The sequence below is a fragment of the Mustela lutreola genome, chromosome 5 (genome assembly GCF_030435805.1).
Source record: "Mustela lutreola isolate mMusLut2 chromosome 5, mMusLut2.pri, whole genome shotgun sequence".
In the NCBI taxonomy this organism is placed as follows: domain Eukaryota; kingdom Metazoa; phylum Chordata; class Mammalia; order Carnivora; family Mustelidae; genus Mustela; species Mustela lutreola.
Window position 1 is genome coordinate 80,601,441 of NC_081294.1, and position 20,266 is coordinate 80,621,706.

The 20,266-nt window shown below is 40.9% G+C and overlaps 1 protein-coding gene across 6 annotated transcripts in view; it reads left to right on the plus strand.

The window, feature by feature from the left end:
* ARHGAP26 (Rho GTPase activating protein 26) overlaps positions 1-20,266 on the plus strand; it is a 448,623-nt gene that overhangs the window by 361,291 nt on the left and 67,066 nt on the right. For all 6 annotated transcript variants that reach the window (XM_059174922.1, XM_059174924.1, XM_059174925.1 and 3 more), the window contains exon 20: positions 12,655-12,808. In XM_059174922.1, coding sequence (XP_059030905.1) covers positions 12,655-12,808 — 154 coding nt within the window. The remainder of the gene's footprint in view (positions 1-12,654; positions 12,809-20,266) is intronic.

The window sequence follows — 20,266 nt, forward strand, 5'->3', positions numbered from 1 at the left end:
TTAGCTTTCCTCCTTTTCTCAAAGAAACATTTTCACTGAAAAGTATGTAGGAGGACATATATATATATAGACTTTTTATAGTTTGTTTTGGAAAACCCTTTTTTCCTGAGAAACTAGGATGATATCCAGGCTGGCTTAAAAGTACCATAGGAGGGGTGGGTGACCGGCCAGGAGTGGAAGGTTCTGCTGGCACCCCACCCCAGCTTGTAACCCAGCCACCTCTCATTGTGAGATGAGCAGGTGACAGGGCACTGTCATGTTTTCACACACCTGACTCTTCCTCTGCCTCGTTTGCAAATAAAGACAGAAGGCTCCTTTATCAAAGCACTTTGCCGAGTTTACTCTGTAGAATTAAAGTACAAATAAACACTCCAAATCATTTGTGGGTAAAAAAAAAAATTGTGTATTTCCATAAGATGATATTTTTCAGGTTAAGGGAACTTGAAATACCTAGCTCAGTTTCTTCCCAAACTCGAATCATTTGTATAAGCCTTCGTTCATTCTTTGGCTGACAACCACATTAACTCATATGCTGCTGTTTAATACAGTTCTTTAAATTGTTTGTAAAGCTTCAGTGCATAACATAGTTTCTAGTTTACAGTAGACACTTGATAACATCTTTTTTTTAAAGAATAAATAAATGAACCCATAGACCAATGAAATGATAGCACATCTATCCATGACAATCATTTTATAATACTATGCTATGCTTTTTAATACTAAACACATCTATCCATGACAATCATTTTTTTAATACTGTGCTGTGGTACTTACTAAGGATGATAAAATTAAGGCCTAAAAGGATGAACTTATTTTCCAGAATCATATAACAGAGAGAAGGAGTAGATTCAGAACAAGGTTTATCTGTCTGCAAACCTACAGTCTTCCTACAACATTATGTCACCAATTCTTGACAGAATCTGAAAGAAAGCAGATTGCAGGAAGAACACAGAGAAAAAAGAATATGAAAATAATTTTGCAATGTGTTATATGTAAGAAACAAAGGAGAAGAATGTGGAATTTTGAGTTTGAGTCATTGGGAGAAGCTTGGTGCTGTGAAAAGAAAGGAGAGATAATGAATTGAGTTTTGAAACTGCTGAGATTCTATGTAAGGTTTCCAAAGGTTATTCGGAAGAGTGATTCTAGATATACATTCCAAAAATTGGGCATTAGAACCTAAATATAGGGCAAAAAAGCCAGCAAAGGGAATATTAAGCTGACAAAAAAATTACCGTTCTGAGAATTTTTCTTTGTGATGCTTCTGGCTTCTCTGAATGTGTTGGCTAAAAATCACCCCACCTGGTTGGTCCTAAAGTCTAGTACCAGCCATTTTGTGGAAAACGTGCATCACTTCTATCCTCAGTAGCCTCAATAATCTCCTTTGTCTGTGATTTTCAGTATATTAATTATCCTGTTCCTGTTATCTATATGGGAAGAGAATTCCTTCTCTCTAATATCAGATCATTCTCTCTTTACATGTTCAGCTCTGATTGCTATGTACACATATGTTCATCTTATATGATTCTTCTGAGTTTTTGAAGTAAATGTCCAGTCTAACAAAGCTGGATTATTCAAGTTCAAAAAAAATTAATTTTGAAGCCACTTACTTCTTTACATGGCCTCATCCTACTCAGTAAAATCTCTAAAAACATGAATTTGATGGTCTCACTGTATTATTCTCTAATATACATTAAAATAAATTTGTAACCACTAAGATAAAGAATGTTCTTCCCAACACCTTATGTCCCACCCATGAAATGTGTGCCACTATTGAGAGTCCACAGATCTTGCTCTGAATTTTGGGGCAACTCGGTTCCTTTCTCTTAAGAAACTCGAGTTTCTTCGGACTGGAACTGGGTTCAGATATTGTCATTTCGCTGTGACATCACTGTGGATGCTCACTGTGTTCCCCTTTCATTTCCATGTTGTGCACTTTGGGTTCCCTTGACACCTGTTCAGGTTTGATGTGACCTTACCTTTTTTCGGGTTCTTGCCACAGAGCAGATATCTTTTCAGATTGCTCTTGTGTCTTGTGTGGACACACGAGCACACCTCCACATACCCGTTCTCTGCCTTCACACTTGGAGGATGATACTTTTCAGAGCCTCATTTCCTCTTATTTCCATCTGTCTGATCTCTTTTGAGTTCAATGATGCTTTTCTGCTCACTGACGCACTTGCAGTTGACAACTTTCTCTGTGTTCCATTGGTTAGCCCTCTTTTCGGTCCCTGTTGAAATACTTAGTGGGCCTAAAACTCCCGGCCACAGCTCACTTGGGTGTTTCTCTTTGAGAAGTTCCAGCTGTTGATTGTCAGCGCACATTATTCTCTCCTCTCTCTCTGCAATGCCCCCACTCTGTGCAGAAGGTGGAGCCCATTCTTTTGGCACAGACATGAATCCGTGCCAACACTCTTGGCCTCAGGCTGTCAATCTCCTCCCTCTTCCTGGAGAGGAAGTTCCTGAGAGTCGCTTTGGGAATTCATAGGCTCAGTCTTCTGGCTTCATACCTGCACTTCAGGCTCACGGGAACATGTGACGTAATAACTGATGCTCCCGGATGTGTGTCTTGTTTTCTGGAAGTGTTTTTCTTTCTGTGTATCTAGACGAATTGTGTCCCAGGTACCTCCCTAAGGTTCTTCAGCTTCAGCCTATGGATGTAGTAGAATCTTTCCCAGGTGGCATTTCCCTTTCCCTAAAGGTAGAGATGTCTATATGATGACAGTGATCTCTTCCCAGAAGGAGGAGCTACATGCTTTTTCCTGTTCTTTGCTGGGTCAGGACTTTGGTCAGCCCCAGGGCATCATGTGGGTTCTCACAGACAAATCCGTGTGTGGTAGAAGTGGGGCTCAGAACGAAATGGGAGAAGTCTCTGAGATTAAACTTTGTGTCACAGAAGGAAGGAAGTGATGAGGGAGAGACAGGGTTTAAAAAGCATCACAGCAACAAATGCAAGTCATTTGGAAAACACTGAATATTTTAGTGGAGAAGGGACTCGATATCCAAGTTGTATATAGCTGGTCAAGAAATTTCTGAAAGGTAGAATTTTGAGTAAAATGCTAAAGGAAATGAGTATAGTCTCATCCAAAGGACAGAAGGGTAGGATAGTGATGCTCTACAGAGGGAACTTGGAATAGCATTCGTATATGTAGTTCTTATCTCTAGAACTGAGGACTGTGGGAAGATCTGTTTCCAAATTGTACTTAGAAAAACATTCTTGAGCCTCGGTGGCTCAGTGGGGTGAGCCTCTGCCTTCGGCTCAGGTCATGATCTCAGGGTCCTGGATTGAGCCCCGCTTTGGGTTCTCTGCTCAGCGGGGAGCCTGCTTCCCCACTACAAACACACGCACCTGCCTCTCTGCCCACTTGTGATCTCTCTCTCTGTCAAATAAATAAATAAAATCTTTAAAAAAAAATAGAAAACATTCTCTTAAATCAATTTTTTAATGTATGTTTAATATATATGGCTCCATAATTTATCAAGTGGTTTCCCATGCTAAGTACTGTGCATAGCAACAACTCCCTTAATTTTCACAATTTCATGACATAGGTACTGTCCCCATTTGGGACAACAGAGGAAAATATAATTTATATTAATTAATGTACTCAGGATCACACAGCAACAAAGAAGATTTAAACCCATTTGTTCTGACCTCACAGCTGTTCTTTTAGCCAGTGATTACTCTGCCTTCTGGTTTCAACTTGTGCGGTTGTTCTCAAGGAAATGTAGTTCTCTGTGCTTTTGTGACCTAGCCTGCAAACTCAACCTTTATTCTAAGGAAAAATATTTCCAGCATTGCTTATGTACCTGGAGTTTACTCATTCAGTAAACTAGGGATCTGCCTGTAAAGAGACAGGGGTGGGGGGCTGGTGTGAAATGATAAATGAAGGTGTTTGATTCAGAACCTTGAGACCAAGTTAGATCTGAGTCTCATTCAGTAATAACAGCAATAAAAATTAAAATTTTTATACCTCATCTAACATGGCAAGCAGCCTAAGCACATTACTATCTTACTTCATTCTCACAACTGACCATCACCCAGTGAGGTAGGTTCTCAGGAACCACATTTCACAGACAGGTTAACTCAGGCTCCAGAGGTTCAGTGGTCACACAGCTGGTGAAGGGCAAGCAAGGAATTTGTACCCAGGTGGTGTCTGTTCCCCATGCCACGTTGTCTTCAAAAGGGTGCCTGTGTCAGTTCCTCAGCCATGGAAGTGAAAATTTGGTTAGACTGAATTACAGAAGTAGTAAAAACCATCTGTCCTAGCATCTCCTAGCATCCAGTAGTACCATGGGGGCACTCGAACCATCCTGAATGGACTCCTCAGTATGCGTACCAGCAGGCAGCAGCCCCTCCACATCTAGCCTTAACTATGCAGAGAGCAGTATGCATTCAGCAGTGCCGTTAATTTGCTGGGCCAAGGTAGTCACTCTCATTTGTGATCACCTCAGAGCAGATGGAACAGGGCTTTTCAATTGTGTTGCCAGATGAATGGTAGCAAGGGAAATTACATTTAATCTCCAAGTTGCCACATGGATACATCATATAGCAGAAATGGGAGCGGTATATCTAGATGAAAGCTACTGACATAGAAGCTATACTTTTTCTGGACAACTGCAGAAGGTGGAGCCAGAAGGATTAGAGAGGACCAGCGACCGGGTCTTGTCCCCTTTAAAGTTCTTCCAAGAGGGGCGTCTGGGTGGCTCAATGTATTAAGCATCCAACTCTTGATCTCCGCTTAGGTCTTGATCTCAGGGTTGTTTGAGTTCAAGCCCTGTGTTGGGCTCCACGTTGGGGCATGGAGCCTACTTGAGAAAAAAAATAATAATCTTCTAAGAGATTACAAAGTGACATAAAAAAATAGTAATCTCCTAAGAGATACAAAGTGACATTTATCACCGATTTTTGTCTCAGATTTTTAGTACTTACACCAAGGTGTTGAAACATGTTTCTTGGAACAGTAATTCTTAGACTAAGTGTGCATTTGAACATTGTAAGGAGCTTATTAAAAATACAGATGCATGATCTCCTCCTCCTCCTCCTCCTCCTTGGTATATTCTGAATCAGGAGGTCTTGACTAGAGGTCAGGTGTCTGTATTTTTTTAAAAATAATTATTTATTTATTAGAGAGAGAGAGCAGGGGAAGGGGCAGAGGGAGAGAGAGAGAATCTCAAGCAGATTCTACTCTGAATGTGGAGCCAGACATGGGGCTTGATCCCACAGCCCTGAGATCATGACCTGAGCCAAAATCAAGAGTAAAATGCTTAAGGAACTGAGCCACCCAGGCACCCTGGCATCTGTATTTTAAAGAATGCTTTGCTGATGCTAATGCTAGCTAAAGTGAGAGACACACAGGCTTGGGGGGAAGGGCAAACAGTCAAGGTTGCTCATTTCTATCACTACCAGAACATCTCTTTGACTCTGTTGAGGTTTGCGGCAGCCTGGTGTGGTGTTGGAAAGCAGGGGTTCTGCAGTCAGGCTGCATTGTTTCAGTGCCATCTCTGTCACCTAGCAGCCCTGAGAACTGGAATGCATTACTTTCCCTTTCTGAACCTCCATTTGCTCATCTGTAAAATCAGTCACTAAGAACAGCTTCCTTGGAGGGCAGTTACCATGATTAAGTAAGCCAGTGTAAGTGCATGTCATGTACTTGATACTGCACCTAGAACTTAGTAAGCACCTAATAAACATTAGCTACAATTGTGATGGTTATCATCAGACTATAGTTTTACATTACATTTTGCTAAGGAAATTGCTCCCCCTCTGGATCCAGCAGATTCCAAAAAAGAGGCCCATATGTGAGAGGAATGCAGAGTCACCTGGCCCCAGAGAGAGCTGATTTGCTGCTTGAATTCAAATACATCAGCAGCTGGGATGAGTTGTACAGCATTGCTGGGGCTGGGAGGTGGGAATAGATTCTTGGGCTTTGTTTTAACACAGATCACACTAACTAGCTGCTGGGATTATAGCTGTCATTAATTCTTTTAGTGCATTTGATTCATCCTGGACCCTCTCCCAGACAGACCCAGTGAGAGGTTAAGAATTCAACTCATATACTCATTTGTGTCTTCCTTGTTGAAAAATAACTGGGAATTCATATTATTCAGAGGCTTATATAATGCCTTTCTCCAAGTGCTCAAGGCTGCAGCATGTGCCTGTTCTCAGGTTTTGCCTCTGCAGATCCTGGGTACTTTGGACACACCTGTTTGTTTTGGCAGGAGACACGTTTATCCACATGGATTCTTACTGCCACACAGACTAAGGTATTATGTGGCTCTTGGCTTAATTATACTTAGTTACCATATGTTACTGAAAATGACATAGTTGATGTGGCCATTTAAAAAATGATGCCCTGGAAAGCTAATGGCAAGAAAAAAGTTCAAGGTAGATCATGAAATGAAAAAAAGTATATTACGGTCTTATGTGTCTGGCTTTATCAGTTAGTAAACAAAACAGGTAACTCAATATTGTTTTGGTGTTATACCATTCTGTTAAAAGAAAATATATATGTGTGTATTTTTCTATGTATAGAAAAACAACTAGACATTTACACAACAAAATACATATAGAATATTTTTATGCTTTTCTGTACTTTATAAATTAGAGAGGAATATATATTTATTACATATTGACTGATTTTTATATTATTAAAATCAAATGGCCTTTTCACACATTTTATATACTATCTCAAGCCCACTTTGCAGTGAGTCGTGGTATAAAAATAAGTAAATATATAATTTTTTCTTTTTAATGAGCAATAATGTAAGCAGTCTATAAAAGTCTCCCTCACTCACCTGGGAACCAGAGACTTAAGGAAGAACATCCCTACTAGAAGGCAAGTTCTCAGATGGAAAAGAAGGCTATGTTATAAGTAGCAGAGTATGTATTTAACTCTGATCGTTTAACTCCCTCTTCAGCCATTAGGTAGGGGTATGTTTCTACATTGTGGTTTTTGAAATGGTGTTGTTTCGGGGATGGGCTTCCCTGTTGTGCCTCCGTGCCTCTTTCCTGTGAATCATTTCAGCCCTGGGCCAGCTGCAGTGATTCCCCGTTCCCTCATGAAATCCAGTTTTATTGGCATTTTTCCCCTTTGCAAAGAGAAGGGTTTTTTATGAGCACCATGGGAAGGAAATCAGTCAGTCACTCCACATGGTACCAAAATTCGTAGTTTTTTTGAAGACAACCTGCCAAAAGTTCTAATATTATGTAGTATGTCCTATGGTCGGAACAACAATTTGACCACATTTTTCACTTATCAATTCACTGTTTAGTCCGTCATCGTCCAAACTGTTTTTTTAAGACTCTTTTTTGAAACATTGCCCAAACTGTTTTTATGTGCCCAAACACATTGCTCAAACTGCTTTTTGAGATTATTTTTATCATAGGGACTGACGCTGGGTCAAACGAAATCATTCCACCTCCGATTTTAGCGTGGCTTGGCACGCCACTATTATCAGGAACGAAAACTACGGAGAAAAAAAAATACTGCTTCAGAAAATCTGTTTCCAAGCTTCTCATGTACTTGGGTGTTTCCCAGAGATGGTAAACTCAGAAATTGCTGTGCACTCATCATTTTTTATTGCAAAATTCATTAAGCTGCCATTCTATTATCATCCTATCTTGTCAAGATGATACATTACAGACTTCATTGCAAAACTTTAATAAGCAGGAGAAAGTACACCTCTCTCCGTACCACAGCAAGGGAAAGCCTCTGGGTATTTTGCTTTTGTCTTAATATTTTTTGTCTCAAGCCTGTGTCTTTCCAGAACTTCCGTCAGTCTGGTAACTCCCTTTCCTCCCTGTTTGATCATGTAGAGAGCATGTTCCCTCCTTAGGGCTCTGTGAGGCATCATGAGCTGCTGTTAAAGAACATTTCTCTTCCCTCTTTTTGACAGCTAGTCTCAGACATCATGGAAAGATGATGTTAGTCCGTATTCTGACGGACGTCCGTGCGTGGTGGGAAACCTCCCCTGAAGTTACGTTGCAAGTCTGTTTCCTATTTATCCTCCACTCTAGGTATTCAGTGGGCTAGAGTGTTGAGGCTTGCCGAGACATGTGAATTCGGTTTGGTTCTGCATGCACATTCCTGGCCTTGTTTCTGGGTTCTGTGATAAACAGAGACCCTGCCTTTTGTATGGGGGTGGAGGGCGGGGTGTGGGGATGGGGAGGGATTGTCATTAGAGTGAGCAGGAGTCACTTGGTAAATAAGGAAAGTGAAGTTGCTTAGCTCCCAGATTTCCATGGCAACCCCCAGAACAAGTACAATATCACCAAAATTATTCTGTGGCTTTCTTTTTTTAGTTGCAGTGATTTGGTTGCATAGTCATATTTTTCCACTCCTGATTTGTACAAAAAACACAGACTCTGCCCACTGTAACCATTACTTTGGTTTCAAGGACATTAGTGGTCCCTGTCTGAACCACCTGGAAAATTCAGTCACTCGGAACTACCTCTTTCTGTGCTAGCAGAATACATTTTCATTGCTTATTGTCACCTTATATTTATTATTTGTCTTGTAACCATTCATGGAGCTTTAGTGTATATTATACATGGGCCGGGTGCCATGAATGTGTGACTGATGCCGACCTCGCAGGTCACTGTAACAGATGCTCGAGGTATTCTGTATGGGCATACATGCCCCTGCCCTGAGTAGTTTGCATATCTCAGCACTAGCACCACATCTAGTTTATCACTCTTCATAGAAACTGTGTTCATGAAAGCATTCATCACTTACCCATACATGTTTACATTTGCTGGGGGATTTATTTTATCATTTCCTTGCTTCTGAGCTCTTGTCTTCTGTGACTAAAATGAAGAGAGTTTCTTGTTGACAAACATGTTTGTAGAAACCAAGCATCCCCACTAACTTCATCCAGTTTAGGAATACTCCTGAGTTGTGGACATTCTTTCTCTTTTGGTCATTTAAGTGGTTCTTTGTGATCCTTTTGCTTTGACTCATAACTGTTGTTGTTTTTCTTATTCAGTCCCCTAGCCTATAATTTCCTTTTCTTCAGCAATGTAATTGTCCTCAGTCTCTTATACCTTCTGATAAGGATGCCAGACCTGGTTTGAATCATCAATGTCTCTGAGAAGTCCAGGTCTGGTATTGGAACAATTTGGTTAATTTAATTTTTTTTTTAATAATGTTTTAGGCTGCCTGTTCTCTTTATGTTTTGCTGTTAGGGAAAGTACTCATCTGTCCACCTGACAAAGATCCCCCTGTTTGACATTACTGAATCATGTTCTCTTTTTTTCTTAATTCATGCCAAATGCTTTAGAATTTGTCTTGGTATAGTTTACCATACCACTAAAACATGTGAGTTGCTGTGGATTTTACTCTCCACCTCTTCTCTGGAATGACTCTCACTGCCCTGCTCACTCTCAGTAGGGATTGTCAGCATTTCAGCTCAGAAACCTATCTGCCTAGATGTTCTCAGTCTCGCTATTTGTGGTCTCATGTCCAATAAAGCTGTGGTGGTCTTACAGTCCAAGAGTGCCAGGTTTCCAGATTTCCTTATCATGTGGCCCATTGAGTCATACCGGTAAAGAGTCTGACTCTTCAGATATATATTTGGCCATCTTGACTGCAAAACTATGAAATTTTATGATTAATTTTTTTGTGTTTTTTCTTTTTGGACAAAGACACCTTTCCTTGATCTTGTGCTCTTGTTGTCATTTTGTTAGAGATTTTGCCATATGTATCAGGCCCACAATACCTAAATCTCTATTTAGGTATTGTCAAAATAGAATCTCAAAAAGGATTTACTTCCTAAAAAAGAGTTCTAGTGTCCTCCACTGAATGAAATGCTAGAAATCCTCGAGTTCAGTTTGGGGGTAGCCACCCATTTAATTTTTATGGCCTTTCTAGGCCAGGCAGGATTGGGCTCTCATTGTCCACCCCGTCCTCATTCTTGTGTGGGTTCATTTCAGACAAATGTCAGCTTCCATATGCAGCAGTGTTCTTTGCTTAGCTCATGGAGAAAGCCAGTCTGTAATACTGTACCAGAAGATATGGTCTCAAAAATTTTACCCAAATCCCATTTACAGAATCAGATTCTTATATGAAGTTAGGATTCTGATAAAGTGTTATTATGTAAAGGAAAGCATCTTTATCTAATTTTTTTTCAGTTGTGATTTCAAAGCTTTATCTGTCACATGTTCAATCTTAGGTTGTTCCTAGTCTACCAAGGAAGGTAGACATATGAACAAATAAGTATGTGCAAGTTACTAATAAATATTCTAGTATACATCTGAATAAAACACCTAGGAATTAGTGTAAGGGTGTTCATTATCTGGGAATGTGTTTGGTACTCACTGAGCCTTCATTGAATAGATGAAAATTGAAGAAACTTCCATCTCTTTTTCTAATGTATAGTAAGTCAGGGGGAAAAAAAGTCCCAATAATATTTTAGAAAAACTAACATGTTTTTAGCAAGGTGTTGTTTTTAACTTATAGAATCATAGTCCTCTTAAGGGCAAGTAAATATAATCACAGGAGAAATATGAGCTGTGGTTATACTCTTAGGTTTCCTATGAATTCAGAGAATTACATCATGCAAAAAAGTTGGCTTCCGACTAGAGTTAATAAAACTATTCACCGCTCCTTCCCTGGGAAGCAGAAATTGTCTTCATTGAACCCCAGAGAAGTATGTTGCGTGCCCTTTCCTGTATGGTGGTTTTGGGCTTCTCAGTCTTTTTCAGAAATCTCAACATGAGTATTTTGTGCAAAGGAAAGTTTGCACTGATTCATACTGGTAAGTGGCATATCCATTTTCTCAGTGATCCCCTAATTATGTAATTTTAGAGTTGTTTTTCTTCCTGATAGCAAGTTCCCATTCAAAGTCCTTGTTAGGGGACGCCTGGGTGGCTCAGTTGGTTGGACGACTGCCTTCGGCTCAGGTCATGATCCCGGAGTCCTGGGATCGAGTCCCGCATCGGGCTTCCAGCTCCATGGGGAGTCTGCTTCTCTCTCTGACCTTCTCCTTGCTCATGTTCTCTCTCACTGTCTCTCTTTCAAATAAATAAATAAAATCTTAAAAAAAAAAACCAAAGTCCTTGTTAGTTTGCCTACATCTGGGTGCATTGTACTCTTTTGGTTTCTCTTTCTTTGTTGTTCCTGTTTGGAACTTAAGCTCTTGTAATATGAATGGTTCCAAATCCCAGGAATTAAGTTAATAATCTACTTTTTTCAAAATCTACTTAAGAGTTGAGAAATCTCCCAATAGCCTCATGGAGTTTTTGACTCTTCTATAGGATTTTAGCATGGCATAGAGAATTTGCCAAGATATTAGGGGTGTTGGGGTATTTGGGGTTGTGTGTGTGTGTGTGTGTGTGTGTGTGTGTGTTAAATGTAAAGATTACTCTAACATCATTGCATAAGCATGATAAATTTTTATCCACATGACTAGTACAAATGGAAAAGTTTTTTTTTTTTAATTACATCACCCCCTTTATTGCCAGAAGAATTCAAATATCACCCTCTAAACTACCATGTCAGTGAGTCTAGTCTGTCTTAGGGACATGGTATATCTCCAGCTTGTTTCAAAGGTCCAGTGAGGAGTGACCCACATAGGCTGGGTTTCCTGAGATGTGAATTGATTGCCCACTGCATCAGCTGATTTCATTATGGTGTATCTGTAATGAATGTGGGACAAGAATGACATTCCAAGTCTCTGCTATTTTGCTACAGCAGTGTTCCTGTGCCATTTAGCTAAATTATCCCAAAAATGTTTTCTTCAGCACATGGTTCCAAGTTTTAAAGATGGAAAGAAACAGAAAGCTCTTGACTTTGAACAGTCTTCTGAAGTTTACAAAAATGCATTCTTGCATATGAACCCACTTGATCCTTATGAACTCCTTGAGCTGTGCAAGGCAGTTCTCATTCTCCCCATTTTGTAGATGCATTAGCCAAGAAACAGAGTGAAAACTGCCTGAGGCCACTCAGTCAGACAGGGGTGGAGTCTTGAAGAGAACTCAGGTTTCCTCCCTCCACGCTTAGTAATACTGTTCAAGCATTAATGTGACTACGTAGACCATGGACTCGGTTTTTTAATATACAGACAACTCTGTAACCCTTATAGATCTATTATTTAAAGAACTAACTTGAAACTAGACATCAGCTACATGGAGCTGGAGGCAACCCAGGAGGGATTGTCTTGGGAGGGGTCAGGAGTGTAGACTGCAGAGTCAATAAGGATGTTGATGACCAAGTAGTAGATATTTTATGGTGAGGTGCTATAGAGTTGGAGGTAGGACAGGGTCTTGACAATTAAGACCATATTGGGGACAGGAGTTTTAGAATAAAAGGTGAATGTTGCAGAAACCAAAATACAAGGGCTCTCTGAAGGCTACTCTATGTTCTGCCCATCTACCAGTCATAAAAGAAGACACAAAATTTATGGTGCAGTGGTAGGGTCACTCTTTGGAAAATGCCTGGTCTGACCCTTCAGGCTGAGCAGAGGTGGGTTTGCTCCAAAGTTGCAAGTCACCTGTTCGTCTTCCTTTCAAACCTGTAAATCTTATCTTTCTTATGTCTTCATTTGAGCTTTGCTGAGATCTCAATCCATTCTCATTATTGGTAGATTTTTATATATGTTGAAATAAACTATTCCTATGAAATAATAGTAATATGGGGTTTTGGCCTTATTTTTCTCCAGAGGAACAAAGAAACAGCATCATCAACTCCAGTTTGGAATCTGTCGTCTCATCAAATGCAAATAGCATCCTTAATTCCAGCAGCAGCTTACAGCCCAACATGAACTCTAGTGACCCAGACCTGGATGTGCTCAAACCCATCCGGCCCAACTCACTGTAAGTACGATTTCTGACTGCCTTCCACGGTAGGGCTTTGCTCAACCATCCCGCCCGGACTTTATGCTCTGGCCTCATCTGACTTTGAGCCTTGTGCTGTGAACATGATTTTAACCTTCTTTCTAAATGAAGAGCTTGGCTAGTTTGTTGTGGATTTTTTAAGCATCATCATCTCAGAGGGGAATCATTATTCTTAACATACTGCTTCTTGGCCTTGGTGATCTTTGATTTACCCTCCTACTGAGATGGCTTTGGTGATGGCTATTGACTGTGCTGGCTGCTGGGCATGAAAAGCGATTTCTTTTAGTTTTATAAAACATGCAGGCACTGTAGCAACTCAGGAGATCAGTAGCCAAGTCTGTTTCACTCATTTATGTTGTCTTGGTTTCCCTTCTCCCTAATGATGTGGAATATGTCCAGTGCTACCTCTGTGTCCACTTCTAGAAAGAAAAGCCCTCCAGTAGCCCTTACAGTGTTCAGATCCTCAAACCTTAGCATAACTGTGATGACATACCAGAGATTAGAAAAGAGAAGAACCTTTGTTGCTTCACCCTTGGGTGATAAGCACCCATAGCCGAGACAGGCAGCTTGGGGCTGCTTGTCTAATCCTCCGCAGAAACTAGATTCACTGTGCTAGGGCCAGAAAGTCCTCCCTTGTGGTTTCCTCCCACACTGCTTAGCATGCTTCTTCAGACCACCAAATAAATCTTGTCAACTAGAGTCTTTGCAGAAAGAATGTAAGGCCATGACCAGAACAGCTGGACTCTCGGGCTGCGGTTGTATAAGACTTCGGAAGAGCAGAATTGACTTCGCCTTTCTCTAGTGAAAATAGTTCAAAGTTCAGCCACAGATTGTCTTCAGGGCAGTCATTTTTCCTGCCCATCTCCGGGTGGTGGTTGTGTGGTTACACCCTGCCATTCTATCTCTACAAGATATTTACAGATCTGCAAAATGGGACCAACAATTTTTTCCTTAGAAGAAACTCAGGGATATTAAGGCATAGGGGGAGAAGAACTCTAAAATGGACTTAGGGAGTACTTCTACTGCAAATGAAAACTGTAACATAAGATGAAATTATGTACTGGGAAAACTCTTTTTGCTTAAGGGCAATGAGTCTCTTCTGCTTCTCCATGGTGAGACTTGCGTATGGAGTCTCCATCCCTCATTGTCTGGCTTTGTCAAGCACTCCTTTACCTGCTTTCCTCGACTTAAAGAAGATTCTGGTTTCTTTTATATCTCTTTTTTTATCCCCCATTTTGTTTAAACTTCTGTATCTGTCAGTTACTGATGTTAATTGCTGCTCAGCATGAGCAAGGTTGAATTTCTAGCCCAGGTTGCTTACTGTCCTCTGATATTAGCCAGCAATACCATTTAATGGTCTTTAATTCTGGTGGTTTTTTTTTTTTTTTAAGATTCTATTTATTTATTTGAGAGAAACAAAGTGAGCAAGAGAGAAAGAAAGAGCAGTGGGGAGGGGCAATGGGAAAGGGAGAAGCAAATTCTGTGCTGAGCAGGGAGCCCAGTGTGGGGCTTGATCCTAGGACTCCATCCATGATTATGACCCGAGCCGAAGGCAGATGCTTACCTGACTGAACCACCCAGATGCTTACCTGACTGGCCCCTCTTTCATCTTTGTTTTTAGCAGCTGGGAGCCCCCTGAGTTACCACTGAGTATAGTATGTCTAAGGAAGCTGCTTTGGTAGCTAGATGATACAAAAGAGGGCAGTGTCTTTATTTATTTATTTTTGTGATTTCATTATTTTTCAGTGTTCCAGGATTCATTGTTTATGCACCGTACCCAGTGCTCCATGCAATACATGCCCTCCATGCAATACATGCCCTCTTTAATATCTAGGCTCACCCACCCCAACCAGAAACCCTCAGTTTGTTTCTCAGAGTCCATAGTCTCTCATGGTTTGTCTCCCCCAACTCACTTCTCCTCCACCTCCCTGTATCCTCTGTGTTATTCCTTACACTCACCAAGTAAGTGAAACCATATGATAATTGACTTTCTCTGCTTGACTTATTTCACTCAGCATAATCTCCAGTCCCATCCATGTTGATACAAAAGTTGGGTATTCATCCTTTCTGATGGAGGCATAATATTCCATTGTATATGTGGACCATATCTTCTTTATTCATTCATCTGTTGAGGCATCTTAACTCTTTATTCAGTTTGATGACTGTGGCCATTGCTGCTATGAACATTGGGGTACTATGAACATTTGGGGTAAATACCCACTAGTGCAATTGCAGGACACTGTCTTTTAAACAGGTCCTAGAAGAGGGGACTTGAGGTTTTTGTTTTTCAGTTGCCTAGATGTGATTTGTTTTACATAAGACACTGGGGGTCACTCTGCCAGTGACCCCTATCCATAGGGACCGTCCTTGCCTGCTCCAGAATTTGGAGGCTTCCCCAGGGCAGGAAGAGTGATGCCAGGAACAGTTGTACTTTGACTTTCAAGGAAAGTTGGAGGTAGGGTAGTAGATATTGCCAGAACGTCTGCTGTCCTTCCAGGCTGAGTGAACACCTGACTGCCACTTGTGAGTCTTGAACCCCAGGCTGCTCCTGAGGCAGAAGGAGTGCTGCTGCTGGCACTGATGCCAGAGTTTGCCACAGCCTCACCGAGGCCCACCCCAAAGGCGCCGTGAGCTCTGGGGGAGTTTTGCCGACCATTTCTGAGACCCAAGGCCCTGAATGCGCCATATCCAAGTTTGTGCCTCCCTTCTTTTTTCTGCCTACAGTTGCTTGGGTGGGCCATTGACAGAAGCTAGGTGGTCCTGGGAAAGAGACGCTGCAGTATTTGGTTATAGAAAACGAATTCTGAGAGGTCTGGGAACACAGTAAGCCATGGTGACTGGGCTCAGTCACAACCATTGGAGACCACTGGGGTCTCAACCTCAGTACTGGACACTTTCATTCCCTCTATCATTGTTCACTTTGACTTACACAGAGATCCTTGAGTGGGAATACTTAATGATGCAGATGAAAACAGAAAACACAGTCAGATGGTGGGGGATTATTATTACTTTGATTATTAATTGGGCATGAGGTAGGGAACCAGTCACGAGAAACAGTCCGTTCTCCTTTTTATTTCATTCATTTGTTTTTCATTGTTTTCAAAATGACTGGAGTGGTCATTACGATCATGTAACCATCTTAATGAAAGGAACATGCTTTGTGACTCAGCATCCTTCGGTACTTTAGAGACCACAGTTTGCTGTCTCATTGGTAAATCTTTCCTAATTCGCTAAGGAGATCAGGACCCTCTTGTTTGTGTGGGCATAATGCTAAATTGGGCATCAAAATTAGAGATGTACTGTTCTGGCCATGGCAGGGTAAGGTTGCAGGGTTTCCATTTTGGCAGGTCCTCAGCTGGACTTCCTAAAGCGTAGCCATCCCTCTTTAAGATCAAAGACACTTGGTAAGTCCGGACCAAAGCCCAGGTAGTCTAAAATTGTCAACAAATATTGCTGACCTATTTTGTGCCCAGATGTCTGCTAGGCTACCAGGGGTAAATGAGAACAGGAGGATTCCTGGCCTCGCCACGAGTTTGTAGTCTGGCTAAGGAGAAAGGACAGTGGTATATGGCAGTGCTAAATGGGATTTATAGCTCATAAGTGGTTTTAGAGTTCACCAACCATTAACTGATCATGTTGAGTACATGCAGCAGTCAGAATATTGGAAAAAGTGGATAGTGAAAATGTAAGGTTGGTGTTAAGATTAAATAGATTAATATGGATGGATGAAGTTCATAGCAGGTGAGGCAAAGATGATCCACGATGGAGAAAAACAGCCTACAGACAACACAACATATGTGTTGGTAGAGGGGAAGCTTCTTTCCTCCCCTACCAGTACCACTAAAAAATAATAATAATAACAACAAACCACATTTCTTTCTTTACTTATTTATACAATTTCTATACCCACTGTGGGGCTTGAACTCACAACCCCAAGATCAAGAGCTGCTTGCTTCACCAACTGAGCCAGCTAGGTGCCCCCCCAATTTTAAAGTATAAACCAACCTTTTGTGCTGAATAACTAGACATTCACATGGGGAAAAAAAACCTAGATATAGATTTGACACCTTTCAAAAAATTAACTTAAAATGGATTCTGGACTGAAATGCAAATGCAAAACTAGAATTCTAGGTGATATAAGGGAATCCATAGGTGACTATGGGTTTGTCAATGACTAGGTACATGATCCCTGAAAGAAAAAATTTTTAAGTTGAACTTCACTGTGGTTAAATCTTGTGCTCTGTGAAAGACATTATTTTTTTTAATATCATTCTTTCTTTTTTTTTTAAGATTTTATTTATTTATTTGACAGAGAGAGATCACAAGTAGACGGAGAGGCAGGCAGAGAGAGAGAGAGGGAAGCAGGCTCCCTGCTGAGCAGAAAGCCTGATGTGGGACTCGATCCCAGGACCCTGAGATCATGACCTGAGCCGAAGGCAGCAGCTTAACCCACTGAGCCACCCAGGTGCCCCTGTGAAAGACATTATTAAGAGAAAGAAAAACCAAGTCCAGAATAAAAGAAAATATTTACAAAACTCATATCTGATAAAGGATCAGTCTCCAAAATATGCAAAGTACGCTTAAAATCCAATAATATGTAAAAAACCCAATTAAAAACTGGGCAAAAGATCTGGGTAGTCACCTCAGCAAGGAAGATATTTAGATGCAAATAAGCATATGAAAAGATGCTCAACATCTTGTGTCATCAGGGAATTGCAAATTAAAACAATGAGATCTCTCTGTACACCTATTAGAAGGCCTAAAATAAAAAACAGTGACAACACCAAGTGCTGTAGGATATGGAACAACAGGAACTCTTACGCATTGCTGGTGGGTATGCAAAAGCAGACACCCATTTTGAAAGATGATTAGGCAGTTTTCTACAAAGCTAAACATAGATAGATTTCTCATACAACAGTCCAGCAGTCATACTCGAATATGTTTACTCAAATGAGTTGAAAACTTAAGTTCACACAAAAACCTGCAGCTTTATTTGTTATTGTTATTTATTTGTTATTGTTATTTGTTATTGCCAAAACTTGGAAGCAAACAAGATGTTCCTTAGTAGGTGAATGGATAAGCTAACTGTGGTACATCCAGGCAATATAATCCAGTGATAAAAAGAAGACAGCTATGAAGTCAGGAGAAGACTTGAATGAGGCTTGAGTTCAGACTATTAAGTGAAAGGAGGCACTGTGAAATGCCACAGCATGGTGTGATACCAACTCTACGACATGCCGGAAAAGACAAAACTATAGACTCAGTAAAAAGATGAGAAGGAAGGGTGCATAGGTGGAACACTGGGCATTTTTAGGGCAGCAATACTATTCTGTATGACACTGTAATAGTAGATGCCAGATATTATTGGTTTTCAAAACCTATAAAACCAATAGAACACAGAATGAATCCTAATGTAAGTAATGTTAGTAAATGTAATATTACTAATAAATGTACCTCACTAATGAAAGATGTTAATTACAGGGGAATTTAGGCAGCAGGGAGAAATAACTCTGAGTTATTTTGAGCCATTTTTCTGTAAACATAAAACTGCTTTAAAAAATTACTATATTTCCAACTTCTTTTGAAAAGTTAGAAGATTTGGCCACCCTAAATCTGTGTGTTACATGATAACAAGTGATGTTCTCCACGGTGGCTATCTTCTCACAACTGGCCTGCTTCACTCCTTACCTCCTGGCTATAGGCCTATGATAGATGACATATGGCCAAAATCTTTGTAGCTCCCATGAAGAGGTGGAGTCCTTGGATCTAGGCTGGCCTTCATCTCCTGCTTTGATTTGGCCAAAAGAATGTGGTACAAATGATACCATGTGTAACATCCAAGCCTAGGCCACAAGGCCTTGCAATTTCCCATCTCATCTTCCTAGAATCTAGCAGCCATGTAAAAAATCTAGTCTAGTCTCCTTCAGCATGCAAGACTATTGGAGAGAGAAGCCCAGCTGTCCCAGCCATGCCCAACCCTGGACCACTCGTCAGTTGAATGCAACCACATGAGTAAGTCCAGGAAGGACTAATAGAAAAGCTGTTGTTCAACCCACAGATCCATGAGAAATAATACATAGTGGCTTTTTAAGCCACTGAGTTCAGGTCAGTTTATTCAGCAATAGTTAAATGACATAGGCCTCTGCTTTTGTGACCTCAGAATCCTCAAGCTGCTGTGGGAGGGGGCAGGGTTGCCTGGGTAAGGTGGAAAGGTAGGAAAGGCTCTCACCATAGAGAATGGCAGCATGGACACCAGCTTGTCAATTTTCAGAATCTTCTTTGAAAGCAGATGACTCCTAAGTGAGATTCTAAGAAATTAAGAAGCAAAACAAAACCCATAGCTAACGACTGAGGCAATCAGAAAGATAGCTCAAACAGAGGCATGGAAAGCAGGAAAGCCAAGGTTTCACTCCTGGCACCGACATAGACTGGCTGGTACCCGACCTTGGCCCTGAGTGCGCCCATCCCCTGCTCCCTGTGCCAGAAGAAGTGGGTCTGACCTGTCTCTAACTACGGAAGTTTTTCAAAGAGTGCTTAGAAAGGACTGACAAAATAAAAATCACTCTCCACTCCACAATGACCAGTGGAGTTGGCCTTGTGGAAGTTAGTGATTTCTGGAAGAAATCTGGAAGATTTCTTTCTGGAAGATAGTGATTTTTAAGAAGGAGGTAAACAAATGCAAAGAAAAAAATTAGGGGACATCCCACTTGGGACATAAAATACTGTAGTAATTCCCTCAGGTTAAAAACTACTAGGTAAATGCTTTCTTCAGATTTCTGGGGTAGGCTTATTAAGATGGAAAACATGCTAGGAGGATGGAGGATGATTATAGCCATGGGAGGAACCCAAGCTTGGAGTTCTCCCTGCCTGAGTGGTCCCCACCCCTAAAAAATAAATAACTCACTGCCCAGTAGCCCCATAAATAAAACTAATTTTTCTTGTCCTTTCCGCTTCTCTCTCTCTCTCTCTCTTTCACACACACACACGCATTTCCAAGTTATTTCTGGTGACCTAAAAGATGTGCACATGCCAAATGCTTTCAGACTATGCCAGAGTCAACTGTCCTCTACCTCTTAGTGGCCAGTGAGAGGCAAGAGAATAGTCGCTGAAATTCAGAGGATAAACAAGGCCTACTTCCAGGCAGCGTTGTTTCTCTGAAGCACTGTTGGCTCCTGAATTTGATTCAGCTGCTCTCTGATAAAATCTGGGAAAAACATTAGAGGTATCTCCAAAATTTTACTTGTGTTTTGCTTAGTTCATTCAACATTTATTCAACAAATACTATTTGAACACCTACTGTGGGCCAGGCATTATCCTAAATGCTGAAGGTACAGGGATAAACAAAAAGAGTTTCTGCTGTAGTTCTTTCTGCCTTCTGTTCTTTCCCCATCTATAAAACAGGAATTACACCTTCTCAAAAAAAAAAAAAAAAAAAAA